This window comes from Pipistrellus hanaki (genome assembly GCF_964339955.1).
Source record: "Pipistrellus hanaki genome assembly, chromosome: 6".
NCBI classification, from domain to species: domain Eukaryota; kingdom Metazoa; phylum Chordata; class Mammalia; order Chiroptera; family Vespertilionidae; genus Pipistrellus; species Pipistrellus hanaki.
The window spans coordinates 36312540-36329016 of NC_140508.1; the positions used below are offsets into that span (position 1 = coordinate 36312540).

General features: G+C 39.8%; 1 protein-coding gene across 7 annotated transcripts in view; it reads right to left on the reverse strand.

The window, feature by feature from the left end:
- The window catches only part of NCOA6 (nuclear receptor coactivator 6), a 102106-nt gene that overhangs the window by 38502 nt on the left and 47127 nt on the right, over window positions 1–16477 (reverse strand). For 5 of the 7 annotated variants that reach the window (XR_014795402.1, XM_084888541.1, XM_084888538.1 and 2 more), the window contains 3 exons: window positions 8610–8738; window positions 6834–7697; window positions 4687–4833 (listed from right to left, as the gene is read on the reverse strand). Coding sequence is in view for 6 of the 7 variants with exons in the window: in XM_084888541.1 (XP_084744667.1) it covers window positions 4687–4833; window positions 6834–7697; window positions 8610–8738 (1140 nt within the window). In the remaining variant the exon portion in view is untranslated. The remainder of the gene's footprint in view (window positions 1–4686; window positions 4834–6833; window positions 7698–8609; window positions 8739–16477) is intronic. The other 2 variants (XM_084888543.1, XM_084888542.1) reach the window with 2 other exon arrangements.

Sequence of the window (16477 nt, forward strand, 5' to 3'; positions counted from 1 at the left end):
AACAGTAAGAACCTACAGCCAAAGATAATCTATCCAGCAAAGCTATCACTCAGAATCGAAGGTCAGATAAAGAGCTTCACTAATAAAAAAAAAAAGCTAAAGGAGTTCATCACCACCAAACCAGAATTATATGAATTGCTGAAGGGGGTTCTTTCAGAAGAGAAAGTAAACAAAGATAAAAATTATGAACAACAAATACGTAACTATCAACAAGTGAATCTAAAAACCAAGGAAATTTAAAAGAAAAAATCTGATGAACAATAGTAACTGTTGAATATAATAGAATCAGAGGTATGGAAGGGGAGTGAACTGATAATTCTTGGGGAAAAGGGGAGAGGGGGGCATGGGAAGAGACTGAACATAAACTGTGCACCTATGGATGAGGACAATGGGGAGTGGGGAAAGGGCAGAGGGTGGGGTGGGAACCTGGTGGAGGAGAGCAATGGTGGGGGGGGGAAAAAGGAACATTTGGAATAATATGAACAATAAAAACTTATTAAAAAAAAATAAAAATAAAAAAATAAAAATGACTTGGACCCCATACCCACTGAATGTTTCTGGCCAAAGAGATTTTTCCTATACCAATGGCTGGGGTCCACCCTCCAGGCCTGATGGGGTGTCTGCCTACAGCTGAGGATGTCAAGGTGGGATCTGGAGGGCATGTTGGGGAGATGACGGAATGGGCTAATTAAAAGCAATAGCCAAATTCAATTAGAACTATTTTCTGGGACTCTCTGGGGAGAGCATGGCATTCTCCCTGTGACACCTGCCCTTATTTGCCGGGTCTAGTAACATCTCAGTTTGGGGTGGGAATTGGGCCTTAAGAGAACATGTGTGAATTTGTCATGGGCTGCAGTCTGGTTTAATCTTTTATTAATTTAATAAATAATTGATAGAGTAGATTAAAAAATGACTTATAGCTACCTCAAGATGATGAAAATTTATGAAAAGCACGTTGATTAATGAAAAAACTCTGCCTTAGATGGGTCAAGGAAACAAAGAATGTGATGCATCCTCTTAGGAAAACCTGAACAATGCCGAAAAGACATTTAAAAGTACTTCTTTTATATAGTGGCCAGGTGCACAAAATTCATGCAGGGGTCAGGGGAGGCTGTCCCTCAGCCCAGCCTGCACCCTCTCCAATCTGGGACCCTTTGAAGGATGTCCTACTGCCGGTTTATAAGGATTGAGCCTAAACTGGCAGTAGGACATCCCTCTCGCAATCCAGGACTGCTAGCTTCTAAACACTCACCTGCCTGCCTGCCTGATTGCCCCTAACCACTCTGCCTGCCAGCCTGCCTGCCCCCAAATGACCCCCCCCCGCCAGCCTGATCATCTCAACTGCCCCCTGTGCCAGTGTGCTCACCCTCAACTGCCCTCCTGCTGGGCTTCTCACTCCTCCCCTCCCCCCCGCCTTATCACCCACAACTGCCATTCCATCCTGACCTGACCACCCACAGCTGCCTTCCCCTCTTGGCCTCTAACCGCCTCTACCTTGTCCCCACCACCATGGCTTTGTCCAGAAGAAGGTCTGGAAAGTCTCCTGGAAGGTTTTCCAGTCTAATTAGCATGTTACCCTTTTATTAGTATATCCTATCTAATAATAGAGTAATAAGCAAATTGACCATACATTTGCTACGCCCACCAGCCATGCCCACCAGACAATCAGGAGCAAATATGCAAATAACTCCACCAAGATGACTGCGGCCATGGAGAACAGGAGGGAGGCTTGGGTTTCCCTAGCAATGGAAGAAGCTAAGCTTTCCGCCTGCCCTTGATGGCCTAGGTGTCCACTCCAGGATACAAAGTTTCAATTATAGAAGATAAATAAATCCCAATAGAAATGGCTGCCGCCACAGAGTGAGCAGAAGGCTTGGCTCTGCTCCAGGCTACAAAGTTTCAACTGTAGAAGATAAATCAATCCCAGATACCGGGGCCTCCACTTGAGACACCAGGGGGCGTGACCAGCCTGCAAACTACCACAGGCCCCTTGCCCAGGCCGCTCCATGCCCCATCTGGGACACCCTTCAGGGCAAACCATCGGCCCCCACCCAGGCACCTAGGCCTCTATCCTATCTAATATGCAGATTGACCATCACTCCAACACACAAAATAGCTGAACCCATGTGGTCAAAGATCCTACCCCCTCATGTGAACACAAGATGGCCACCACAAGATAGCAAGCAGGGGAGGGCAGTTGGGAGGGACCAGGCCTGCAAGGGAAGGCAATAGGGGGTGATCAAGCCTGCAGGGGAGGGCAGTTAGGGGTGACCAGGCTGGCAGAGGAGGGAAGTTGGGGGTGACCAGGCCTTCAGGGGAGAGCAGTTGTGGGGGTGGGGGCAGGCCTGCAGGGGAGGACAGTTAGGGGCAAACAGCTGGCAGGAGAGGGCAGTTAGGCATCAATCAGGCTGGCAGGGGAGTGGTTAGGGGGTGATCAGGCTGGCAGGCAGAAGCAGTTAGGGGCAATCAGGGAGGCAGGCAGGCGAGCAGATGGGAGCCAGCAGTCCTGGATTGTGAGGGCAGTCGGACATCCCTCGAGGGGTCCCAGACTGGAGAGGGTGCAGGCTGGACTGAGGGACATCCTTCCCCCTGTGCACAAATCTCGTGCACCAGGTCTCTAATATATATTTATTGATTGGTTTCAGAAAAGGAGGGAGAGGGAGAGAAACATCAATGATGAAAGAGAACCATTGATTGCTGTCTCCTGCATGCCCCCCTCACTGAGGATCGAGACTGCAACCTGGGCATGTGCCATTTACTGGAATTGAACCTGAGACCTTCAGTCTGCAATGCTGACACTCTATCCATGTGCCACACTAGGTAGGGATAAAAGTGCTTCTTGAAAAACTAATAATGACTCTATATGTGTGATATAGCGATGCTGTACTTTAAAGGAAAGAACACCTAATATTTCCTAAGGACAAGTCTCCTCCGCCCCAGTGTGGGAAAAGTTATTTAATCCTGATCTGAAAGCTGAGTCCCTGGAAGGAGTCAAATGACAGATGACCCAGAAGCTGTAGAGAGAGGATAGTTAACAAGGATGTTAAAACTTCAGTGACTCTGCTCTGGCAGTTTCTGATGAACCACCTGGGATATGTTCTATTCTCAGTGATTTATAACTTAGACAAAGAACACTGCCTGGCTTGCTGCAGTGTTTACTTATTTTGGGTCTTTGGGATTTTCCCAAAGCTATCATTCAATCAACAATTATACATTGAGTACCTAATATGTACAAGGCATTGTTGGGGTTGAGGCAATATCAAAAAGTAAGACCAATCAAATCCCGATACTTTGAAGTCTAGTTGACAAGACACAATAACAAACAGATAAGTATTTTTACAGGAAGAAGTAAAAGCTAACAAGATAGAAATAAAGCAGGGTAAGAGTACAGAAAATGATAGGCAAAAGTAGAGATATATTAGATGGGATAATGGGGAAATCAAAATAAGATGAGCATGTGGAAGGCACCATATAAAAAATACATACCTGTGCTTGGGTGGAATTATAAATGACTTTATCAGTTTTAACACTCCCTATAGAAAACATGAATTCACCTAGTTCAAGAATGCAGCTTTGCACTAGCAGATAGGGAAAGACAAGCAGTTTCCCTACCCTCACTCTTCAAGAGGTAGTTTCAATTATTTTTTGTTAAGTTAGTATTTTTATCATTCCTTAATGATTTACAATTAAAACTGGAACCATATAACTAAATTAACTGTAAGTGGGGATGGGAGTTGAGAAAATGTTTGCACTACCTCAGTCCTAACTGCCTGAATGAGAAATGGTAAGAGGATTAGTCAAATGGTGCCTAAGCAATTAGAAACATGAAGTCTGAACTTATACAATGCTCTTTTATAAATACTTTTTAGCTGTTTTGCTACAACCTATTTCTCCTCCGAATTTCTTCTTATATACAATACATTGCTGGCATTAAACCAGTACTGATTAAAATTCAGTCTTCAAACACCACAGTGTAAATCAGAATACAGATATTCAGCACAAACATAGCTAACATGTACTATATATTTTTAAAGTTGGCAGCTGTCCAAAATGTCATGTGCCTCCATGCCTTTGTACTTATAGTTTCCTCTGCACAAACACCTTTTACCTTTTTACTAACTCAGCAGTCGGCAAACTATGGTCCATGGGCCAAATCAGACCCATTGCCGGTTTGCAAATAAAGTGTTTGGACATAGCCAAAGTCATTCATTTATATATTGTCTCTGTCTTCTTTTGCATAACAGCATAGTTAAGTAGTTGCAAAGCCAAAAAATACAGGATGTCCCCAAGAAATGTATACACACTTTAATAGCTGATAGTTCAATTTTGAAAATGAAATGTATTTTAATAAATGCTGCCTTGATAACTATTTAAAGTGTGTGTATACATTTTTTGGGACACTTTTTATTTATTATTTGGTTCTTTTAAGAAAAAAAATTTTTTAATTGCCAAAACCTGTTATTTGTATCTTTTTCTTAGATGTTTCCAGGTTTTTGAGACATTGTACCTACTTTCAACAGATCAGTTATTGCCTTGAAAGAATAATTCATATTCATGGGTTTGAAATTAGGGTGAAAGAGCAGGACTTGTGTTTATCCTTGTTGCTCATTACAGTATCTACTACACAATACTCTTACTATAAAATCTCAACAAAAATGCTTGCTGAATAAATCATAGAAAACAAACCTGCATGCTGGACATTTTGATTTGCTTGCAGCTGAGGGGCTCCTGAATTCCCAGGGGTGGTGGTTGTGGTCGAAGGCACCTGACCTTGCATAAAGTTCGGATTGGCCTGTCCTGCTGAGAAGCCAGGTGGGAGGCGTTTAGGCATTCCTTAACAGAAAACAATGAGTAAGGCAGTTACCTAGCAAATTCATACTCTTTCTTAGAGGTGGAATGAATAAGGAAGGATGAGCTGCATGAAGTCTCCACTGGCTTAGCTCTCTGTCACACTGGTAAGATCTTTAATAATAAGGTTGGGAAAGATGGTTAAAAAAATCAACACAATCTCTTACATGAGCATTGTCAAAATGAAAAAGAAATACTAAAAATTTACACTTAGAACATGCCAAGGAAAAGATGGCAATCTGCTCCCTAAATGTGATCTGAGGCCACATCACAGCAAGGTTTAGAGCTCTTTACTTCTCTCTGTAATAGAGTGGACTCCAAAACTTTACATACTTTAATACAGGTACCAATGAAATAAGTTCTCTCATATTCAAACAAATTGATAAGAAATACTATGAAACAAAAGCTAGGTCCCAATAGGTGGTCTTTTTCTCCATTGAGGGAAATAGATGACAATATCCTTTGTAGAAAACTTCCCCCCAATATTATGCTTGTCTCTTTGAAAAAGACTAAAGATTAGAAGCAATTCTTAAGAGCTTCAAAGTGAGGCTATGTAAAATTTATCATTATGCCTTCCCCTCATAAAGTTTGCTGCCAATTCTGACAGCAAAAACCATGCTCTAATGGAATATCACTAAAGTACTACTTCCGTTTAGAGGAAGGTTTAATTTCAGGAAATCGGTAATACGGAGAATCTCCGAACACACTGTTTATAACGTAGGCCTTGATGTGGCCAGATCACCTAGGTGAGCACATCATCTGCTCTATGAAAGCATCAAGACCTAAAGCTCACTTAAATTTTTTTGTATTAGTCCATTTACTTTTTTTTAAGGGCCAAATTTTCAATGTCCTGAAAAACGCTTCGTAGACAAATATGCATTTGTCCTTTCTTTAGCAGTGACAAGTCCCCATTTGCATGCTTCCATTGTAATTAAATAAGAAATCACATTTGCAGGAGGGACTACCCAGCTTCCACTGATCCAGGGCTAGATGCCCAGAACAGTGAAGTTTGGAGCTGAAACATTCTTGCATTTTCTGAAAACTTCTTAGGATTCAAATATTAGAGCCTGCATGTCCATAAAATTAATTACAAGAGTGAAAAGACTGATGAGCAATTTAATTTCACCAGAAACCATGGGAACATGCCTTTGCTATGTTGCACTAAAGATGCAAGGGTTTTTTCTGGGTAGGCAATGGGTGTCTTTGGTGGGGGGTATGTTTATCAGATGACAGCATTACTGATACTCTCTATACCTTACTGAAAAGCTCCAAGCACATTCTTGTGCACTAGATCAATGATTAATAAGAATAAATAATAAACATGGAGATGGATAAGTTTTACTGTAATCGTTTTACCTCTCACACATTAAGCTCCATTGCTTTTTCTTCATACAAGAGGCACCTTACAAAATAAATAAATAAATCTCCTTTAGGTATAACTGGTGGAATTCCCTCTCTAAGGAGCAGGCATTGACATTATAAAACTATAAAAGTCAATGATTTCTCAACTTACTCCCCTTTAATTAAATTTTACAAATACCATGCTATTTTACTAACTTAGGATTATCAAAATTGAAAACTAGAAGGGCCTTTCCCCCAATAAGACCCTTACTTATCTTTATTTTTTGCTGTATTGCATAATCTTAAATTTTTCTACAGCTGAGCAGTATAAGTTGTTAATAAAATGCATGTTTCTTCTGGACATTTTACTAGTACAAGATAAAGCAGAAATAACTTGAAAACAAAATGAGCATATCTAAATTGAATTTTACCTGTATTTTTATCCAGAGGGTTAGCTTAAATGTAACCAGTAAGATACTGCATAATGTATCAAGTTAACTAATTTATATCAAATATTACCACTATATCCACAAAACCAAATAATTACATCCTTATTTCACTCCCTCTATCATCTCAAAATTGAAGTTCTACTAAGATCTATCTTCACTAAATTTACCGACACAAATAGCTTCAGTGTTTCTCACCTCCTAGGCCTGGATGTAAACTCTGTGGCCCCTGATTTGGTGGTTGCTGCTGCATCACCATGAAGTTAGGTGGCACGTTTCCCTGTTGAACCATAGGATTCCGACCCGGAGAGCTGACAGGTTGTTGAAATCCCTGGGGAAGTGGGTTATTTTGAGGTGGCCTTGGTCCCATCTGCTGCTGAGTTTGGTTAACCGTTGGGGAGGATGCAGGGGATCCCTGCTGGAAGGAGGAGGGTGAGGAGGCAGGAGACTTGTTGGTGAGGTGGGGCTGCTGCAGGGGGGTTGGAACCCTGGAGTGCCCTCCCTGCATGCTCTTCATCTGAGGAGCTGTGAACTGGCCTGGATTGCTCATCTGAGGAAAGTTTGTATGGGCTTGTGAGGCTTGCTGGCTGCCAAAGGGATATGGAGGGGGAGGATGGGAAGGTGTCTGTACCGTGGCTAAGGATGGTCTTGCCTGAAGTTGCTGTTGCATTGGACCAGGCAAGGGAGCCTTCTTCCACCCTTGGTTTGCAGTCATTGTGCCCAGAGAACCCTGGGCTGGAGGAGGCTGAAGGGCTCCGGAAGGCAGCTGGTTCCAGCCTGGAGGAACAGGCACCTGAGTTGGGGCAGTAAACTGGGGTCGAATTCCCTGTGGCTGTTGCTGCTGATGTTGCTGTGGGGGTCTTGCCTGCAACTGTTGTTGATGCTGCTGTTGTTGATGCTGCTGCTGTTGATGCTGCTGCTGCTGCAGCTGGGGAAAATTAGCTGGGTTCATTTGTCTGTTCACAGAGACAGGCTGCAATGGGTGATGTGGGGGTGCTAAAGATCCTGAGGGATGACTTTGCTGCTGTATATGGAGCCCAGAGAGGAGTGGATCCATTGCATCTGTTTAAAAATTGTCAACAAAGCAAAAATTAACTTACTGAAACCTAGGTCTTAGAGCAGTAGTATTGGAAGTTCTGTAAATACAGAGTAAAATCTGCTGGTACCATTCAATGAAATGTTTGTGAGCATTTTCTATATCCGTGGTCGGCAAACTGCGGCTCGTGAGCCACATGCGGCTCTTTGGCCCCTTGAGTGTGGCTTTTCCACAAAATACCATGGCCTGGGCAAGTCAATTTTGAAGAAGTGGCGTTAGAAGAAGTTTAAGTTTAAAAAATTTGGCTCTCAAAAGAAATTTCAATCATTGTACTGTTATTTGGCTCTGTTGACTAATGAGTTTGCCGACCACTGTTCTATATGAAAAGCAATGTACCAAGATGATAGAAAGATAAATCTTATCTAAAAGAGCTTGTGATTAAAAAGTGGACATAGAGACAAACATAAAATGTGGAGTGGTATTTTCGGAGCATATTTTGGGAACTGTGTTCATTAATGTCATAAGAAAATAAAACAAAAACATAGTCAATTAGGTTTGGGAAACATTGGACCTAACCACTCCAGTGCCTCCAAAGACTTTCAGTGCCTTCGAAATGTTAATTTTGTATCTCTGGGAGAAGGATGCATTTAGCAAATTTACTTCCATGTTTAGAATTCAATGTCATGGAGTATCTTGCAGGACTAAGTAGGCCAATAGTGCATTTTTTTTAGGAATGATGGAGTAAAACTTAGAAGAGGATAATGAGAAAATTTAAAAAGGAAATGATGACTTTTAGCTTGAAGAAATTAGGGCACATTTTGTAAAAAAGATGGCATTTAAGTTGGGCAATTGGGAACTCCATCAGAGACAGTTGAATTTGTAATGATCTGTGCAGCAAGTTCCAGCCTCTTTGATCCTAAAAGACTGGAGGTCAATACCTGACTGTGAAGCAGGGCGAGGAGTCCTGGGCTGCAGTTCTGAATTGGGACCTGGTGCCATCATGGAAGATGACATGTTTCCACCCTGGGGTATCATAACAGTGGCCGGGTTGGTCATTCTTATTAATCCTAGAGAGAGATTAAAAAAAAAAAAAAAGTCTAGAATGGAGTATTGAAATTGGTATAATGTTGTTGTTTTTGAATAAAATATTTCAAGAATATGAAAAAGTATGACAAATTTCTGTACCATCATCTACCTTATATATATCTAAACATTTTGACCTATCTCCTTCAGATACATATACATACATACATATGTGTGTGTGTATATTCTCTCTATATAAAAGCCTACGTGACTGATGACCAAACGACCCCTCACTATGACGTGCACTGACCACCAGGGGGCAGATGCTCAAGGCCTCCTGGTGGTCAGTACACTCCCAGGTTCCTACAGTGGGGAGCACCGCTCAGCTGACTGATGCCAGATGCTGGTGGGCACAGCTGCGGCGGCATGAGCCTCTCCTGCCTCCACAGCAGCACTACCAAGTTGTGGCTGAGGCAGTCACAAAGGAGCCAGGATGCACAGGAGCAGCCACTTTCCCAGGTGCCTGCCACTTTGTGAACTACTACACCCCCCGTGTGGGCCCGGATTGCAAGAGGGCATAGGCCAGGCCGAGGGACCCCACTGGTTCACGAATCCATGCACCTGAGCCTATAGTGTATATATTTATGTATATATGTATATGTATGTGTATATGTATATGTATATATGTATGTATATACACACCTGAGAAGCCCCCTACTCCTTCCCAATCTCATTTCATTCCCTCCCTCTTATCTTATAACTGGGGTTAACAGTTCCATGTATGTTTTATTTTCTACATATGTAGGAAAACTATATTGCATTTTTATATGCTTTTAATCTTCATGCAAGTGGCACCATACTATATGCATTCTTCAGTTTACATTTTCACTTACTTTTTGAATTTTATCCATCTTGACTTCCATAATAGTTTATTAATTTCCATAATAGTGCCTCTATTATATACATTCATTCTCCTATATTAGGTCCCTACCCCCCACCCACCCTAACTTTTCATTCTGAGAATTTGGTAATGTCATGTATTCTTGTGGACATATGAGCTTATCTTTATACTATATAATTAGAATTGCTAGGTTTTGAAATATAAGCATTTTCAATTTTACTAGATCTTGGTAAACTGCTCTCAAAAGTGGTTATACAGATTCATACTCCAACTAGATTTTTGAGAACTCCTCTTGTTCCTTTTCTTTCTAATTTCTGATACCCTTAGACTTTTTAGAACTTAGCATCTATGTTCATAAGTGATAATAGCCTATAATTATATTCTCTTCCTGTCCTTTAATTTTGATCAAGAAAAAATAGCATTAAAATGAGTTGAAAAGCATCTTTCCCTCTTTTCTATGCTCTGGAAAAATATATCTAACTGTTCTTTAAATATTTAGTAAAACTCACCTGTAAAATCAATAGGGCCTGTGGGTTACACTAATTGGTTCATAGGGAGACAGATTTTTAATTATTTCAATTTCCTAAGTAGTTAATAGGTTTTTTAAGTTTTCTATATCTCATTAAGTCTGTTTCGGTTAAATTATAGTTTCAAGAAAATTGTTAACCTGCCAATGCTTTACAATTTATTAGCATGAAGTTATTCATGGGATACCCATTTTTTCCATTCTTTTTATTTGTTTCCATTCTTTTTAAAAATCGAGACAATTTACATACTATAACATACATCCTTTTACACTTTATTTTCATTCTTTACATTGCCTGTGCCTTTTTTTTTTTTCTTTTCTTATCAGGTTCATCATTTTAGTTGTCTTTTCAAAGAAATATCTTTTAGCTTTGTTGCTCTATTCTTTTTTAAAAAATGCATACTTTACTTATTTCTTTCCTCCTAAATTATTACTCTGCTGTTCATTTTCTTAAGCCATACAGTTAGCTTTTTACTTTTCAGTTGATGTTCTGCTCTAATATAAGTATCTGATGGCTTAATTTTCTTCCCAGTACTATATTGGTTATACCTTACAAATTCTAATATGTGCTTCTCATTATTCCAAATATGTTCTAATGTCCATCGTGATTAATTTTTAAAAAATTATTGTGTATTTAGAATGTATTTTTTAATTTCTAAAACTATGGGATATTTTAGTTAGAGGTTTTTTTGTTTGTTTTTTTGTTTTTGTGTTTTGTTTTGTTTTTTACCACTGACCTGCACTACAGGTTAGGGAACAAATTTTGGCATTTACTAAAACTTGCTTTTGGAATAATACATAACCAATTTATACAAATGTTCCATTTATGCCTGACAACTGTAAATAGAAATCCTTGATTTCTATTTACAGTTGATCCTTGAACACGGTTTTGAACTGTGCAGATACACTTACATGTGGATTTTTTTCATAAATGTGTAAGTACTGCAAATGTAGTTTCTCAATAACATATTCTTTTCTATAGCTTACTTAAGAATACAGCACATAATACATATAAATACAAAATGTGTGTTAATTGACTATTTATGTTATCATAAGGCTTCCAGACAATAGACTACTAGCAGTAAGTTTTTGGGGAGCCAAAAGTTATACGCAGATTTTTGCATGGGTGGTTGACGTCCCTAATCCCACGTTGTTCAAGGCCAACTGTATACCCATTATATCAAATTATTTTAATTATGTTATTCAAACTTTATCCTTACTAGTTTTTTATAAGCTCAACACATCAATTACTAATAGGAGTTTGTTAAAATTTCTCCTAAGATTTACTATCTACATGTAATTCTGTCCATTTTTGCCTCACATATTTTAAGGATAGGTTATAAGAAAATAATAGTTTAATTATCTTTCTAGTAAACTTTCCTTTTCCTTTATTTTTATTTAAAAAATTTTTTTTTTTTTTTGTTTATACTCACCCGAGAATATTTTCCCATTGATTTTTAGCAAGAGTGGAAGGGAGGGGAAGAGACAGAGAGAGAAACATCGATGTGAGAGAGATATTGATTGGTTGTCTCCTGCATATACCCGGGATCCAGCTTGCAAACAAGGTATGTGCCGTTGACAGGAAATGAACCTGAGTCCCTTCAGTCTGAAGGGGAACACTCTATCCACTGAGCCAAATCTGCTAGGGCTCCTTTTAAAAAAAAAATCCTCAGCCAAGGAGGGAGGATATTTCCCCCCACTGATTTTTAGAGAGAGTAGAAGGGAAGTAGGAGGAGGGAGAGGAACATTGATGTGAGAGAGGGACATCAATTGATGTGTCCTGCATACACCTTGACCAGGGCTAGAGGACTGAACTTATAGTGGAGATACATGCCTTTTATTGGGAATCGAACCCATGACCCTTCAGTGCATGTGCTGATGCTCTAACCACTGAGCAACTGGTCAGGGCTGAACTTTTCCTTTTACATCATACAATGGCCCTATTTATCCTCCATAAGTCTGTTTTATCTGATAAAAATAGTTCTACCTTTTCTTAGTTAACATTCATTTGGATTATCTTTTTATCTATCATTTTAGCTATGAACTGAGTCCTTATAATTTATATCTGATTTATTTTAATCAAACTTCAGAATCCATTTGCCTTTACTATTAATTACTGGTATAATTTGGTTTATCATTTTGTGATACCACTGCTTTTTACACTTCTTTTTCTATGCTGTTCTCCTATTTTTCCTGAATTTTGTTTTCATCATGCCTTTCTTCCTATGAAGTTATATAATCTATTCCTATTATTTTAATGATTATGTTTAAAATGCCAACAGACATATTTGACTTAGGTCTAAAGACAATATATAGTAGTTATCTTTATACTAAATAAGTCAATATTTATTTAGAAATATTTACCACAGGTTACCAATTATTTAGCTCACCATTCCTTCTTAGCTCTTATTTCTTCCATCTTAGGTTCAATTTTCTTCTTCCTGAAGTACATCTTGAGCAGTTCAATTAGCAAGGGTCTGTTAATGGTAAATTCTCTTAGTCTCTTGGAAAAGGCCTTTATTTCACACTACTGTTGATAGTGTAGCTAGGTTTAAAATTTGAGGCTGTCAATAATTTTCTCATCACTTTGAAATATTATTCCTAAGTTTTCTGGCTTCCAATGTTTCTGTTAAGAAATTAGTTGCAGGCCCAGCCAGTGTCGCTCAGTGGTTGAACATCGACCTATGAACCAGGAGGTCACAGTTTGATTTCCGGTTGGGGCATATGCCAGGGGTTTTGGGCTCAATCCCTGGTAGGGGGTATCAGGGTGAGCCAATCGATGATTCTCTCTCATCATTGATGTTCTCTCTCTTTCTCCCTTCCTTTCTCTGAAATCAATAAAAACATATTTTTTAAAAATTAATTGTGGGTCTCATAGTCTTTCCTTCACAGTCTTTGCCCTAGCTGGTTTGGCTCAGTAGATAAAGTTGTTGGCCTGTGGATTGAAGAGTCCCAGATTTGATTCCAATCAAGGGCACATACCTCAGTTGCAGGCTCCTCCCTGTGGTGCATGCAGGAGGCAACGAATCAATGTGTTTCTCTCACACTGATGTTTCTCTCTGTCTTTCCCTCTCTCTTCTACTCTCTAAAAATCAATGGAAAAATATCCTTGGGTGAGGATTAAATAAAATAATAATTGGTCTTTTATTTTGAGTTGCTTTTAACATCATCCTCTTTGCTTTTCATGTTCTGTAGCTTTACAATTTTGTGTCTTGGTGTGGATTCATTTTTATTTATAGTGCTAAGGATTACTGGGCTTCTGAATCTGAGGACTCATTCTTTCACCAATTCTGGGAAAAATTCAGCCATTCTCTATTTGATTATTATTCCGCCTCAATTTCTTTGTCTTCTTCTGGAATTATTTTCAGACTTATGTTAAACCTTCTAATTTTATCCTTCACATCCATCTCTTTTATTTTTTTTCTGTGCTGCATTCTGGGTAATTTATTCAAGTTTATCTTCCAATTCAGCTGTGTCTAATAAGTTATTTATTACTATTTAAAAATTTCTATAAGTTCTGTTCGCCCCTCCCTGCCCCCAATTCTCTTTATGTTTTGATAGTATCTTGTCCTCTTCTTAGGATTTTTATAAATTTAAACACCCTAATATTCCCATTATCCAGGGAGGGAGAAGAGCTAAATGTTGTAAGTCTGGAGTATAATCCTATATAATAAAAGGCTAATATGCAAATTGTCCCCTCAGGAGTTCTACCAACCACGAGTTTAACCGCTCCCTATAATGAGCGCTGACCACACAGGGACGGCATGGAATGCAGGGGTCATTGTGGAACGAAGGAAGGCCCCATCTGGCAGCCGGAAAACCCTGATCAGCCCTGATTGCTGGACAGGCCTAGGGACCCTACCATGCACAAACTTCGTGCACCAGGCCTCAAGTCTCATTTATCATAAGCTTTAACTATGAGAATATGCAATGGCTTGGGTTGAGAATAAGCTTCTCCAGAGCTTCAACAATTATTACTGGGTTGAGACCAGTCTAAAACTATAATACTTACTGACTTAGCTCGGCTGTTCCTGAGTCATTTCAATATGAGGTGGGACAAAAGTAGATTTACAGTTGTTTATAAGGAAAATACAATAAACAATAATACAAGAATAAACTGTATTTCAAATACAACTGTAAACTTAGTTTTGCACTACCCTGTATATTAAATTTCCAACTGCATGAGGGTAGAGAAAATTCCACAACCACCTTTTCCCCAGTCCCCAACTAGGAGCCCAGGCCAAGAGAGATAAGTTTTGCATTTGTCTTCCTGTGCCAGAAAGTAAAAATTTTTGAATCATTATTTCACTGAAAATTCTCACTTCATGAGGGATTCTGAATTCTAACTTCTTTCTTTATGTAGACCCAAGTAAGGCTTCATGTTTTATCCCTTAGCCCTTGCAAAGTCTTATTTCTTTATTGCTACTTAAATTTTCTTCTTTGACTTCTTTTTTGCCCTGGGGATTTTCCTTACTTTCTTATAAGCTCAATTCTGCATTAAATATTATATGTTTATTGAGCACTTTTAGATGTTTAGTTGAGGAGGGCAGTTAGGTAAATGATGAAACTGGATTTGTTTCTTAGGAGCCCCATCCCATTTTTCAAAGATGGCAACTAGATAGTAAAATGTTCTTAGGAGATAACAAGCAGTTTTTCTCAGTCTATAATCAGTCTCCTAAACTCAGAAATGTTTAAGCACATGCTGACTACATGCTCAGTAGAGACACTATCAATATTAGAGGGAATATGGACTAAATCCATGGTTCACAACTTTGGGGGGGGGGCATTTTGTACGCCAGGAAACATTTAGCAATGTCTAGAGACAGTTTTTGTTGGCACTACTGGAAAAGTGCCATGCTGTACTAGCATCTGGTGGTTGAAGCCAGGGAAGCTGCTAAACATTGCACAATGCACACGACAGCTCCCCACAGGAAAGAATTATCAGCCTAAAGCATTAATAGTGACAAAGTCGAGAAATCATGACGAAATGACTACTATGGAATCCTCACTAATCTTGAGCTTCTCTAAAGGTATGGGGAAAAAAACCATCAGGCTATGGATATGATTTAATTACAAAAGTATTTTGCTTATAAGTTAGTTAACTTACTATTGCCAATAGAGAAGGTAGTGCTAAGAAAAATTTACAATCTAATACATTGTACAATAGATACACAATTCTAAAGTATTTTTACTGTGTTATAGGGTACTGAGGTCACTTTCCCTAGAAAAATTTCTCTGCTTAGTTTAAACTAGTATCAAAATTGTTTGCATCCATTGTCCCCATGGACAATAGAGAAAAACATACCTGAAATATGCTTGGCAGTAAAGAAAGATTAGGGATTAAAATGTTACTGTGACTACAGATCATTACCAATTCATTATTCCTGAAACTTCATATTAGATCACAATCAGTGGCCTTCACTAAATTTAACTTAATTTCAACCTAAAGCTTCTAAAGTTTCTTATGTTGACAATAAACTACTTATATTGCTATAATTTAGACTCATTTCTCAGAGATGCATAATAAATATGCCTGCTATTTTCCAGATACTGGCCAGATGTTAAGAGAGCTACTTGCTAGACACTAGGAGAGCTAGACACTAGGAGAGCTTGCTGACATCGGTTTAACAGGATTCTAACGTTTTAAGGCTGGAAGCAGTCTATATAGCATTGCTTCTAGGACATCCTATCTAATAAAGAGTAATATGCAAATTGACGGTCATTCCAACACACAAGATGACTGCCCCCATGTGGACACAAAATGGCTGCCACAAGATAGCCTGCAGGGGAAGGCAGTTGTGGGCAATCAGGCCAGCAGGGGAGGACAGTTAGGGAGGACAGTTAGGGGTGACTGGGCTGGCAGAGGAGGGAAGTTAGGGGAGACCAGGCCAGCAAGGAAGGGCAGTTGGGAGGAACTAGGCCAGCAGGGGAGGGCAGTTGGGGGGGGGGACACTAGGTCTGCAGGGGAGGGCAGTTGGGGGCAACCAGGCCAGCAGAGGAGGGCAGTTAGGGGTGACCAGGCTGGCAGGGGAGCAGTTAGGTGTCAATCAGGCTGGCAAGGGGAGTGGTTAGGGGGTGGTCAGGCTGGCAGGCAGGCAAGTGGTTGGGAGCCAGCAGTCCTGGGTTGTGAGAGGGATGTCCAACTGCCAGTTTAGGCCCAATCCCACTGGGGATCGTGCCTAAACGGGCAGTCGGACATTCGTCAAGGGGTCCGAGACTGTAGAGGGTGCAGGCTGGGCTGAGGGACACACACACACACACACACACACACACACACACACTGTGAATGAATTTCGTGCACCAGGCCTCTAGTAATTAAATATGTTTACAGGAAACTACAGCCAGTAAATATTGTC